Source organism: Sinocyclocheilus grahami, unplaced genomic scaffold (assembly GCF_001515645.1).
Source record: "Sinocyclocheilus grahami isolate Dianchi unplaced genomic scaffold, SAMN03320097.WGS_v1.1 scaffold188.1, whole genome shotgun sequence".
NCBI lineage: Eukaryota > Metazoa > Chordata > Actinopteri > Cypriniformes > Cyprinidae > Sinocyclocheilus > Sinocyclocheilus grahami.
This window is the reverse complement of record NW_015505367.1, coordinates 567,897-579,890: the sequence shown is the minus strand read 5'-3', so window position 1 is coordinate 579,890 and position 11,994 is coordinate 567,897. Positions and strand designations below refer to the sequence as shown.

The window sequence follows — 11,994 nt, the reverse complement described above, 5'->3', positions numbered from 1 at the left end:
TTTTTTTTCTCTCGGTTAAATGTATTTTATTATTGATGCACTATATCAGTAAACAAAACTACTTAAAGAACATTACTGAGCATAACTGCACATGGAAAGTGGCTTATACAAGTAAACTCAAATTAAACAATTCAGAAACACAATAAAGTATTCCAGCAAATTATAACTAAGCACCAAAAAAATACATATTTATATTTTATCTAATTTAGGTTTTGAGTAAATAATTAAATCAATGATTGAAAGCACAGTTACAAAACATTATCATATTAATAAGCAAACAGTAATCACCTTTTTTTTTGATATCATGATAAAGCCCACTGTAACGTCAGTATTTGTTCATCCACACTCAGTACTGTGACCTGCACATGAACGAACCAACCGCGGAAGTGCCGGAGCGGTTATTTATTTGTATGGTAACGAATTAATTCAACTAACAAAACGATTACACATATAAACACTTGAAAAATATACTCTGCAGTGTCACCTCACAGTTAGCTGACCCATAAAATGAATAAACACTATGTGAGATTATAATTTCGCTTCAGAGCACGTTGGAACAATCCTAACAGCGTGACTTTACATCGGATGCTCGCTAGCGCCAATTACAGGCATTGGTGACACACAGGCAACTACAGACACACAAGCTTTGGTGATGTGATCCTTTTTTATTTCCAAAATGTAACATAATAAATAAATAAAAAAGAATCACACATTTGCACACCAGAAAGGATCAGAAATTGTATAGCAACATATAATTTACATTAATTTTCACAGATTTCTAATGTTTTTGCTACATATTATTATACGATGTAATATATAATGTCACATTTAGTTATGTGTTTGTTTGCTTAGTAATTCTTCTTTATATTATTGCATTCTGTTGTATTTTGTTCCTTTCTCCTCTGGTCTATTATAGTCCTACAGTATAGAGTAGTAGAGTTTTAGCTCTTTTTAGAGTTTTAGTTTACCTGTTGTCTAAATTCGTTTTTATGTGAATGGTTTGTTGTCCTACATTTCCCTGAGTTCAGTAATCTTCTTAATAAACATAGTAGGTACTGCTGAATCTGAATCCTGCTTCCTCACTGCACTTCAATACAACCTGTGAAAAATATGTTTTTTTTTAAGTATATAGCTACTACTACTAATATTAATTAAAATTATTAAAATAAATGTCATTGCATATAATGCATTTTTATTATATTCTTTCAGGATCACATCACCAAAGCCTGTGTGTCTGTATAGTTGTTTGTGTGTCACCAAGGCCTGTGAATTGCGCTAGCGAGCATCCGATGTAAAGTCACGTTTTCAAAGAAGAAGAAGAAGTCACGCTGTTAGGATTGTTCCAAAGTGCTCTGAAGCGTCCTCTCACATTGTGTTTATTCTTTTTACTGCTCAGCTAACTGTGAGGTGACACTGGAGAGAATGTTTTTCAAATGTTTATATGTGTAATCCCTTTGTTAGTTGAATTAATTCATTACCATACAAATAAATAACCGTTCTGGCACTTCCGGTCGGGTTGCTCGCGCGCAGGTAGTGTTACTGAGTGCGAATGAACAAATAGTGAAGTTACAGTGGGCTTTATCATGCTATAAAAAAGTAATTACTGATTTCTTATTTATATAATAATGTTTTTTAATGGTGCTTTCAGTCATTTATTTAATTATTTTCTCAAAACTGTTAAATTAGATAAAATACAAATATTTAGGTGCCTTTATTGATTTTGCATTTATCAAATATTTTTGTTGTATAGATTTGATGCTTAGTTATAATGTGAGTTTACTTTTATAAGCCACTTTTTTTGTGTGAAGTTATGCTCAGTATTGTTCTAGTGTGCTGTAAAAGAAAAGATTAATCTTTTGTTTCAAGTTGAAAGTTGTTTGCTAATGTAGTGCAACAACAATAAAATGTATTTCACCAGAACAATACTAACTTTTCTGTGTTTGCAATAATAATCTATCAATCAATAAATACATAATTATTGTGTCCATTTTACATTAACGTTCACTTTGACTGGTTACTAATGTTTAATACTCATTAATAAATGGTTCACAGGTGTTCACTTTACATTAAGGTTCGCTTTCACAGGTTACTAACGTTTGTAACTCATTAATAAACAGTTCACAGGTGTTCACTTTACATTAAGGTTCACTTTTGCAGGTTATTAACGTTTATAACTCATTAATAACTGATTCACAAATGTTCACTTTACATTAAGCTTCACTTTCACAGGTTACTAACGTTTGTAACTCATTAATAAATGGTTCAGAGGTGTTCACGTTACATTAAGGTGCACTTTTGCAGGTTATTAACATTTATAAATCATTAATAACTGATTCACAGATGTTCACTTTACATTAAGGTTTGCTTTCATGTGTTACTAACGTTTGTAACTCATTAATAAGTGGCTCAGAGGTGTTCACTTTACATTAAGGTTCATTTTTGCATGTTACTAACGTTTATAGATCATTAATAAATGGTTCACATGTGATCACTTTACATTAAGGTTCACTTTTAGATGTTATTAACATTTATAACTCATTAATAACTGCTTCAGAGATGTTCACGTTACATTAAGGTGCACTTTCACAGGTTATTAATGTTTATAAATCGTTAATTAATGGTTCATTACATTAAAGTTCACAGGTAATATTGGAATTAACATTTTCAATATTAATATCTCATCAAGTCATGGTTGTGCTTGTATGATTTTCCCCCAAAAATAAAAATCAAGATGATAATTTAATCTTGATAAACTAAATATATCGGTTTCTAATCATTGCTGTGGATAGACATTATTAACTTTTGCGGAGAATCATGGGTAAGGTACAGAGCAGATTCTGGTAAGAAACATTGTAAGAAAAGTGACACGAGTCATGAGATATAAATGAGAAAACCATAAATACAACACCCTTTAGTCTTGCTAAAAAAGTAAATTTTTGCTGCATCATGAATAAAATCAGGAATCGGGTTTTGAGTTAAATAATATTTATAAATATATTTGTTAAGCATGTATAACATGTGAGTTAAAAATGGCTCACTATTTGGCAGGTATTGCATCAACATCACCCTTTTATTCATGCATTTATAACTACTTATCAATGATTTATAATGCATTTGTAAGTGAGTTATTAGTCATTTATTAACACCTTTATAAACCCTTTATAAAGGGAACCTTAATGTAACGTGTTAACAAAATAATAAATAATATGATCAAATTATAAATAATAATTTAGCACATTGTTAAGCCAATTAATGTTAATATTAGTACATTTCAGTGCTTGATTGTAAAGATGACTTTTGTAAAATTGTATGTAGTTCTAAGTCTGTTTAGGACCAAGATAAATATTTTATTTTATTTTTATATTTTTTTGGGGGGGGGGGATTATTTGAGTAAGATTAAGTGTGTTTGTTCACAGAACATGGTGGAATCATCATCAACACTAATTTTCTCGATTAAAATAATTGGAAATTGAATTTCTTTGCTAAAAAATGAATGAAGTGTTGAGGGTAAGCTCATGGGAGTCGATGTCCCCCTTACCTAACCTTAACCAACCTCCATTGAGTTTCAGAAACCCTTTCCCTCACCCCTTCTGTCTCTCTCCAGCTCACTCAAGACTAAAATCAAATTAATCATGGTCAGGTGATCTGGATGAGGACTATCGATTGCCATTTCTCACCATCATAGCTCTCAGGCAATGGACAGATGGATGTCTTTGCCACTTGCCTCACTAATGTGGCTTTTAATTGTGTGTTGTTAGCTTGCTTTTTTCCCTGCATGGTTATTAATGTCAGTGATATTTGGCTGTTGATGGGTTGGAAGGACCTGACATCCCCCCATCTCTCTTTCACTGGTACCTTTACGCCAAGATCCTTCATCAGATCAATCTCGAACTGCACCACCTCATAGGGCAAACGGAACTGAGGAATTTCAGCAGTGCTGCAAACAAAGACAGGGAGACACACAAATACAACTTTTAATATTTGCAATTGTTTCTTTGTGGCATTATAGCCCTATTGTTTAGTCATGATCAGGATGCCCTGATCGATCAGTCTGCTGAGCTCTGTTCAACTTTATCTCTCTAGCTCATGCTTGTGCCACCTCTCATTGAAAATGAATGATGTCCAGTTACTTTGACGCTGTACAAATCGATGTCCACGTGAACAACCCCATAACGCATGTGAAAGATATAGCGCATTTGTCAACATCTCATTCTCCATCGGGCGTGAGTAAAATAATAATAATGGGAATTACAAGATGGTGTATCATTCAGACTTCTTCAGTAAATAACATTCGGGGCAAACGGCACCTGTTCAAATCGCACATGTGATCTCTCTGCACTCAAGCACATGTTCTGCTCATTAAAAATCCAGGAGGAACATATATCAGAGAAACTAATCTTACCAACACAAAACCAAATAAATTAATTAATGAATACATAAGCAAGCAAGCAAGCAGTATTATGACATATACTTCTGTTCAAAAGGTTTGGGTCGGGAAGAACCTTTTTTTTTCCCAAATATTTTTAAAAGACGACTATTATGCACACCAAGGCTGCATTTATTTAAAGGGGTCATATGATGCTTTTTTAAAGATCTTTATTTTGTGTATTTGGTGTAACAGAATATGTTGACATGCTTTAATGTTCAAAAAACACATTATTTTTCAAATACTGTACATTATTGTAGGTCCTCTATGCCCCGCCTCTTTCAAACGCTTCGTTTTCTACAAAGTCCCTCCTTCTGACAAGTGCAGTCTGCTCTGATTGGCCAGCTGACCCAGTGCATTGTGATTGGCTGAACACTGCAAGCACTCATCGGAAATGTAACGCACCTTACCATAATCGCGAGCTTCATCTTTCAAAATAAATGTAAAGCCCGAAAGGGGAACAGTCTATCTTAAATATTCCTAAATGCATCTACTTTCAGAAGGCCAAATAAAGTGCTTTTGCTTTCGCCTAGAAACAAACAGCGTCTCCCTGACATGGCTGCATCAACACTAACTGCGGTTACCGAAACCACGCATTCTTTCTTTGCGTGAACATTTGGGCGGCATTATGCAAATATTTCCACATAGTGAAGTAGATATGTGGGGGCGTGTTAGAACGAGTCATTTTAGGGGGGCGTGGCAGAGTCTTAAATTTGATAAAGAATATCTCTTTGGTTTTGAGACTTTAGTCTTTGCAACTTCAGGGATCTTATCTATGCACAATCAGCTTGTAACACTCCAAAGAGATAGGAAAACTTGAAATCGCATCATATGACCCCTTTAATAAAAAATACATTAAAACAGTAACATGTGAACTATTATTACAAGTAACTGAAAAATATAACTGTAAAAATGTTTTAATACATCATTGCATTAAAACATTAACCCAAACATTGCATTGACCCAACCTTTGAGCAGAATTATAAATACCTAATATTCAGAAATAAAATTAATAAAATGACATTGAATAATAATAACAAATAAATAAATATGTAATATTCTAAACTGTCATATTTAATTACATTTGTGTTATATTTAAAATCAGTTTACCTATCCTTAATATACTATTAATAAAATAAATAATATTCTAATAACATACTAGTTATCCTAACAAAATGTTTGCTAACATTGATAATATTTTGTAAGTCTACTTGTTTTTAAAGGCCTATTAAAATTACTATTTTTGTGCTTGTTTATTTGATTGACAATTAACCAACCTACAGTATTTTTGTCAAAAAAACTAGACAGCTAAGTCGACTGATAAGATGACTATGACAGCACATTGATAATGTTTTTCTGGAGAACAACATGACTACAGTGGTCCACCAGCAAGACCAAGACCAGCATGATTTTCAGGCTTAGGTTAAGAGGATCACTGCAGAATCATTTACTTTACCTGAGGCCACCGATGTATTTCTGTTTCTCAAAGATGGTGATGTTATCGTAGCCTAGCCGAGCCAGGAGGGAGGCGCAGCTGATGCTGGCAGGGCCACAACCAATGAGAGCGATCCTCGTGTGGAAGCTCTCCGGCATTTCGTGTGCTGGAGGAAGCTCTGGATTCCTGATCTGAGGGATGCCCATCTTACTGAACACCTGAGGAGAGCAAATTTCACCTTTATTCTGGCTCCATAAAATACATAAATCCTATTTCCCTGGCACTGTAACCTCTGGAATATTTATAAGGAACTGCAAGTTACAGTTCAAAGTTGACCTCCCTGGCTTAGATCCGCTCAGGCATAATGAAATAACTTTACGCTGTGATCGCCTTCTTCTCTTTCCTCTCTTATTTAGCTCCAGAAAGCCTTTCAGGCTTCGTTTGCAGCATCTCAACTGACTGTTTACCAGAAGCCACCCTAGGCATATAATGTGATTTACTGTATGTGATGTACTGTACGGTTCCTGCTTTACACTAATGCAGGGACTGGTCTGTGTATGTTGGCGAGCTCATACTGAGGAGAGGAGGGGAGGTGAGCGGCCGCTGATGGCCCTGTCTAGGGCTTATCTAATCAACAGGCTGATAAACAACCCTGGCCTTTCACATTTGAGAAGAGAGGAGCTGTCATCTCTGTGGTGAGAGGTGACGGGGGGAAGCAGCTGATGGGACGGTATGGCTAGTCTTCTCTTGCAGGACTCTCTGGACCTCTCAGGATGATTTTTTTTTCAAAGCGGGGGGATGTGAAAATGGAAAGATTCACTTAGGTCAGGTGAAGAGAAGATAAGACAGGGGTGAAGACGGGACAGCTAGACATCTGACAGATGGACACACTAGTTTTAGATATAAGGGAGAGCAGGCTATTGTAAAGCTGGGTCATCCTACCGAAAGGTTGTCATATGTGGAAAAAAATGCCAGTGATAACCATGTTGTACTATAGACATTTAATAAAGCACAGTTAGACATAATGTCACAATCTCGGTGGGATCTGCTTAGCTTTGTTTTCATGGAGCACATGGCCTTTTGTTTTGACGGCTCGCCATGTGCTCTGCTGTCATCATGGTGTTTACCCCGCCCCTCTCATTATCCCTGTTAGCTAATTATCCCTCCTCACCTGCACCCCGGTTTGTCCTCATTATCTTCCCTTTATCTTGCCCTCATGGTCGCTGTCTTGTGTCAGTCCGTAATGTGTTGTTCTGTAGCTCAGATTGTCTCAGTGCATGCTGTGTTTTCTGACCCAGTCTTGTTTTGTTTATTTTTCTAGTCTAGTCGGTCTGGCGTTCCTGTTTTTGCCTCTGGTCGGCTCTCTGCCTAGGCCCTCTCTTATCATAGGCATGTCTCTTCATGGCAGCCCCTTCCGATTCCTCTCTGCCCACGCTCGGCACTACCTCTGGAATTCAGCGGTGGCTTTCAATTGCCGGTTCGCCGCCTCTCTTCTCTGCGGGCTCTGCAGCGGCTGGTTTGACCTCCGCGCTGATCAAAGCTGGCTATTTGCTAGCGGATTTGCTATCCGGCTGATTTATTGACTGAGCATTTTCTGTTATGACAGTTTTCAATAAACTTTGAATTTTTTGTTTCACCTGCTGTTGGATCCTGGTCTCGTTTCTGACAGTACGGACTGACCAAGATGGATCCAGCGGGTGAGGAGTTTGTTAGATCGGCCTTCGCTCATCAAGGAGCTCTCCTCGGCCATCAAGCCAGCCAGCTCTCATCCACCACTCAGGAGGTTGAAACCCTCAATGCCCAAATGGCTGAATTAAGCGGCCGCTTCCGCGAACTCCAGCAAGACGTTCTGTCATCCTCCGCTTCAGCGGTCCCCCTGTCTCTTTCTCACCGCGAGTCCGAACCGCATGCCAACAACCCGCCCTTGTATGATGGAGATCCAAATTCATGTCGGGTATTTTATCTCAATGTTCGCTGGTGTTTGCGCTGCAACCACGCCGATATGCTACAGAACGGTTAAAGGTTGCTTATGTCATTTCTCTGCTGACAGGAAAGGCTCGTGAGTGGGGGACTGCCGTTTGGGATGCTAGAGCCCACTTCTGCACTGATTTTGAGGAGTTTCGCTGTGAGATGACAAAGCTTTTTGATCGCTCTGTTAAAGGAGATGAGGCAGCATCCAAACTAGCGTGGCTCCGTCAAGAAGGCCGTTCCGTGACGGAACATACCATTCAATTTAAGACTCTAGCTGCTTCCTGCGATTGGAATGAGGTGGCGCTGCGAGCTATGTTTCGGGAGGGGCTTAACTTCGAAATCCAAGATGAGATTGCTACTCAAGATCTACCCCAAGACCTGGAGGGCTTTATCAATCTGGCCACTCGAGTCGAAACCCGACTCCGCTTGCGTCAGCGACGCTTGGCTCCCCGCTCGTCCTGGGGGCTGGAGGTTCTTTTAAGAACCCCCCACCACCTCTTTCATCCCTGGCTGAACCTGAGCCCATGCAGTTGGGGCGACATCGATTGTCGGCTCAAGAGAAACAACATAGGCTGGTTCGGGGCCTCTGCCTCTACTGTGGAAAGCAGGGCCACTTTGCTCAGTCATGTCCTTTAAAAGCCAAGGCCCACTAGTCAAGCAGGGAGTCCTGGTGGGTGTTTCTCCTCTAATCTCCCCGCAGTCACGCACCCAACTCTCTGCTACCATCACTTACCAAGACTCTGCCCACTCCTGCAAGGTCCTGATTGATTTTGGAGCCGAAGTCAGCTTTCTGGACTGCAGCACGGCCAAGAGCTGGGGCATCCCTGCCATTCCGCTCTCCTCTCCTGTCGCTGTCTGGGGCCTCTCTGACCAGCCTGTAGCCACTATCACCCACACCACCCCCTGTGTAAGTCTTGTTGTGTCGGGCAATCACCGTGAGTCTGTTGTGCTGTTCCTCCTGGAGTCCCCATATGCTACTCTTGTTCTGGGGCACCCCTGGTTGGCTCAACACAGCCCTCATGTGGATTGGTCCCGCAGCCAGATTGTGTCTTGGAGTCAGTCTTGTCATGCGTGTTGCCTAGGTGCAGTCTCTCCTCCTGTGTCTGTGTCTCCTGTGTTGCAGGTTGAGGTGGCTGATATCACTGGGGTCCCGGGGGAGTACCATGATCTGTGGCTGGTTTTCAGCAAGTCCTGGGCCACCTCGCTGCCCCCCCACCGGGCGTTCGATGGTGCTATCGATCTCCTCCCAGACACTTCTCCGCCCCGGGGTCGTCTCTTTTCCCTGTCAGGTCCAGAACGAGAGGCTATGGACAAATACATTTAAGAATCCATGAAAGCCGGTCTCAGTCGCCACTCGTCTTCCCCTGCTGGTGCTGGGTTCTTCTTTGTTAAGAAGAAGGATGGCTCTCTGCGTCCTTGTATTGATTACCGAGGGTTAAATGACGTTACTGTTAAAAACAGGTACCCCTTGCTGTTAATGTCATCTGCCTTTGAACTCTTGTAGGGAGCCACGGTCTTCACTAAGTTAGACCTCCGCAACGCCTATCATCTCATCCGCATTCGCGAGGGCGATGAGTGGAAGACAGCCTTTAATACCCCCATGGGACACTATGAATACCTGGTCCTTCCGTTCGGGCTTACTAATGCCCCTGCTGTATTCCAGGGCATGGTCAATAGCGTGTTGGGAGACATGATTAACCAGTTTGTCTTTGTGTACCTCGATGACATTCTCATCTTTTCTCCATCCCTTCAGGTACACACTCAGGACGTGCGCCAGGTCCTACAACGGCTGCTGGAGAACCAGCTTTATGTCAAGGCAGAGAAGTGCGAGTTCCATGCCAAGTCAGCCTCGTGCTTAGGCTTTATTGTCTCAGCTGGGGAGATTAAGCCGGATCCGGCCAAGGTCGAGGCTGTCGCTAAGTGGCCAGTTCCCGACTCCAGAAAGGCTCTGTGCAGTGTTTCTTGGGCTTCACCAACTTCTACCGGCGATTCATCAGGAACTTTGGCCAGGTAGCTGCACCCTTAACGGCGCTCACCTCCAACAGGGTACCGTTCAACTGGAGTCCTCAGGCTCAGGAGGCCTTTGATAAATTAAAGTCCCGGTTTATCTCTGCTCCTGTTCTCTCCATTCCAGATCCCGAACGACAATTTATTGTGGAAGTGGACGCCTCTGGGGTCGGGGTAGGCGCAGTCTTGTCCCAGCAGTCCGCTAAGGATGGGAAGGTGCACCCCTATGCATGTTTCTCCCATCGCCTCAACCCAGCTGAATGTAATTACGACATTGGCAACCGGGAGCTGCTGGCGGTTAGGTTGGCCTTGGGTGAGTGGCGTCACTGATTGGAGGGGTCAGTGCAGCCCTTCTTGGTCTGGACGGATCATAAGAACTTAGAATATATCCGTTTGGCCAAGAGGCTGAGCTCGCGCCAGGCTCGCTGGGCACTCTTCTTTGACCGATTTAACTTCACCCTTTTATACCGGCCCGGGTCCAGGAACGTTAAGCCCGATACTCTATCCCGCCAGTTTGAGCGCACAGGAGAGGAGACCCTAGCCGATGCCATACTCTCTGAAGGAGTGGTGGTGGGGTTCCTCTTCTGGGACGTCAAACGGAGGGTGGAGGAGGCCGAACGAAGGGTGGAAGTGCCAGTTGAGTATCCTGCGGGTAGGTTGTTCACTGCGCCCTGAGGTCCTTCAGTGGGGGCATGAATCTAGGGTTACCTGCCATCCAGGAGTCAGGAGGTCGCTGGCTGCCATCCGCCAGCAATTTTGGTGGCCCTCTATTGGCCAGGACGTTAGGCAGTTTGTATTGGCTTGCTCTGTTTGTGCCCAGAACAAGATCTCTAACCATCCCTCCATTGGTCTACTCCAACCCCTGCCCATCCCCTCTCGTCCCTGGTCACACATAGTCTTAGATTTTGTCTCTGGCTTACCCCCTTCAAGAGGCTACACCATTATTCTCACGGTGGTGGATCGCTTCTCTAAGGCGGCTAATTTCGTGCTCCTACCAAAACTCCGCTCTGTCAAGGAGACAGCCCAAATGGTAATTGACCACATCTTCCAGATACATGGTCTTCCGGTTAACGTGGTCTCTGATAGGGGTCCCCAGTTTGTCTCCCATTTTGGCAGGAATTTTGTCAACAGATCGGGGCATCTACGAGTCTGTTGTCAGGTTTTCATCCCCAGACCAACGGACAGTGTGAGCGAGCCAATCAGGATCTCGAGCGAGCTCTCCACTGCCTGCAGCGGCTGATCGTCACCGGATTCCAGCGTCCCGCTATGTCTGTGGTCAGAAGGTATGGCTGTCTACCAAGGACCTGCCTCTCAAGGCTGTCTCTCGCAAGTTAGTGCTTAGGTTCATTGGTCCATACCAGATCACCAAGGTCCTTAATCCGGTGGCGGTACGGCTCAAGTTGCCTCCCTCTCTTGGTCGGGTGCACCCTGTTTTTCATGTATCCAGGGTTAAGCCTGTGTTCAGATCTCCCCTTAATGCCAACATTTCATCCCCTGCCCGCCCTCCCCCTCGTCTAGTGAATGGTTCTCCTGTCTATTCTGTTAGGAGATTACTAGATGTTCGTTGTCGTGGCAGGGGTTTCCAATACCTGGTGGACTGGGAGGGTTACGGTCTTGAGGAGAGGAGTTGGGTTCCGGCTCGGGATATTCTGGATCAGTCGCTGATCGAGGACTTCCGCCGGACACAAGGTAAACCCCCCTCCCTAGAGTCGCCTGGTGGCGTTCCTTAGGGGAGGGGGTACTGTCACGATCTCGGTGGGGTCTGCTTAGGCTTTGTTGTCATGGTGCACATGGCCTTTTGTTTTGACGGCTCGCCATGTGCTCTGCTGTCATCATGGTGTTTACCACGCCCCTCTCATTATCCCTGTTAGCTAATTCTCCCTCCTCACCTGCACCCCGTTTTGTCCTCATTATCTTCCCTTTATCTTGCCCTTATGGTTGCTGTCTTGTGTAAGTCTGTAATGTGTTGTTCTGTAGCTCAGATCGTCTCAGTGCATGCTGTGTTTTCTGACCCAGTCTTGTTTTGTTTATTTTTCTAGTCTAGTCGGTCTGGCGTTCCTGTTTTTGTCACCCTCCCCTTTTTAACCACCTGTCCCTGTAGGACTCTGGTCGGCTCTCTGCCTAGGCTCTCTCTTATCATAGGCCTGTCTCTTCA

General features: G+C 42.7%; 1 protein-coding gene across 4 annotated transcripts in view; it reads right to left on the bottom strand.

The window, feature by feature from the left end:
• The window catches only part of dpydb (dihydropyrimidine dehydrogenase b), a 168,681-nt gene that overhangs the window by 111,417 nt on the left and 45,270 nt on the right, over window positions 1-11,994 (bottom strand). For all 4 annotated transcript variants that reach the window (XM_016284786.1, XM_016284785.1, XM_016284783.1 and 1 more), the window contains 2 exons: window positions 5,883-6,079; window positions 3,856-3,937 (listed from right to left, as the gene is read on the bottom strand). In XM_016284786.1, coding sequence (XP_016140272.1) covers window positions 3,856-3,937; window positions 5,883-6,079 — 279 coding nt within the window. The remainder of the gene's footprint in view (window positions 1-3,855; window positions 3,938-5,882; window positions 6,080-11,994) is intronic.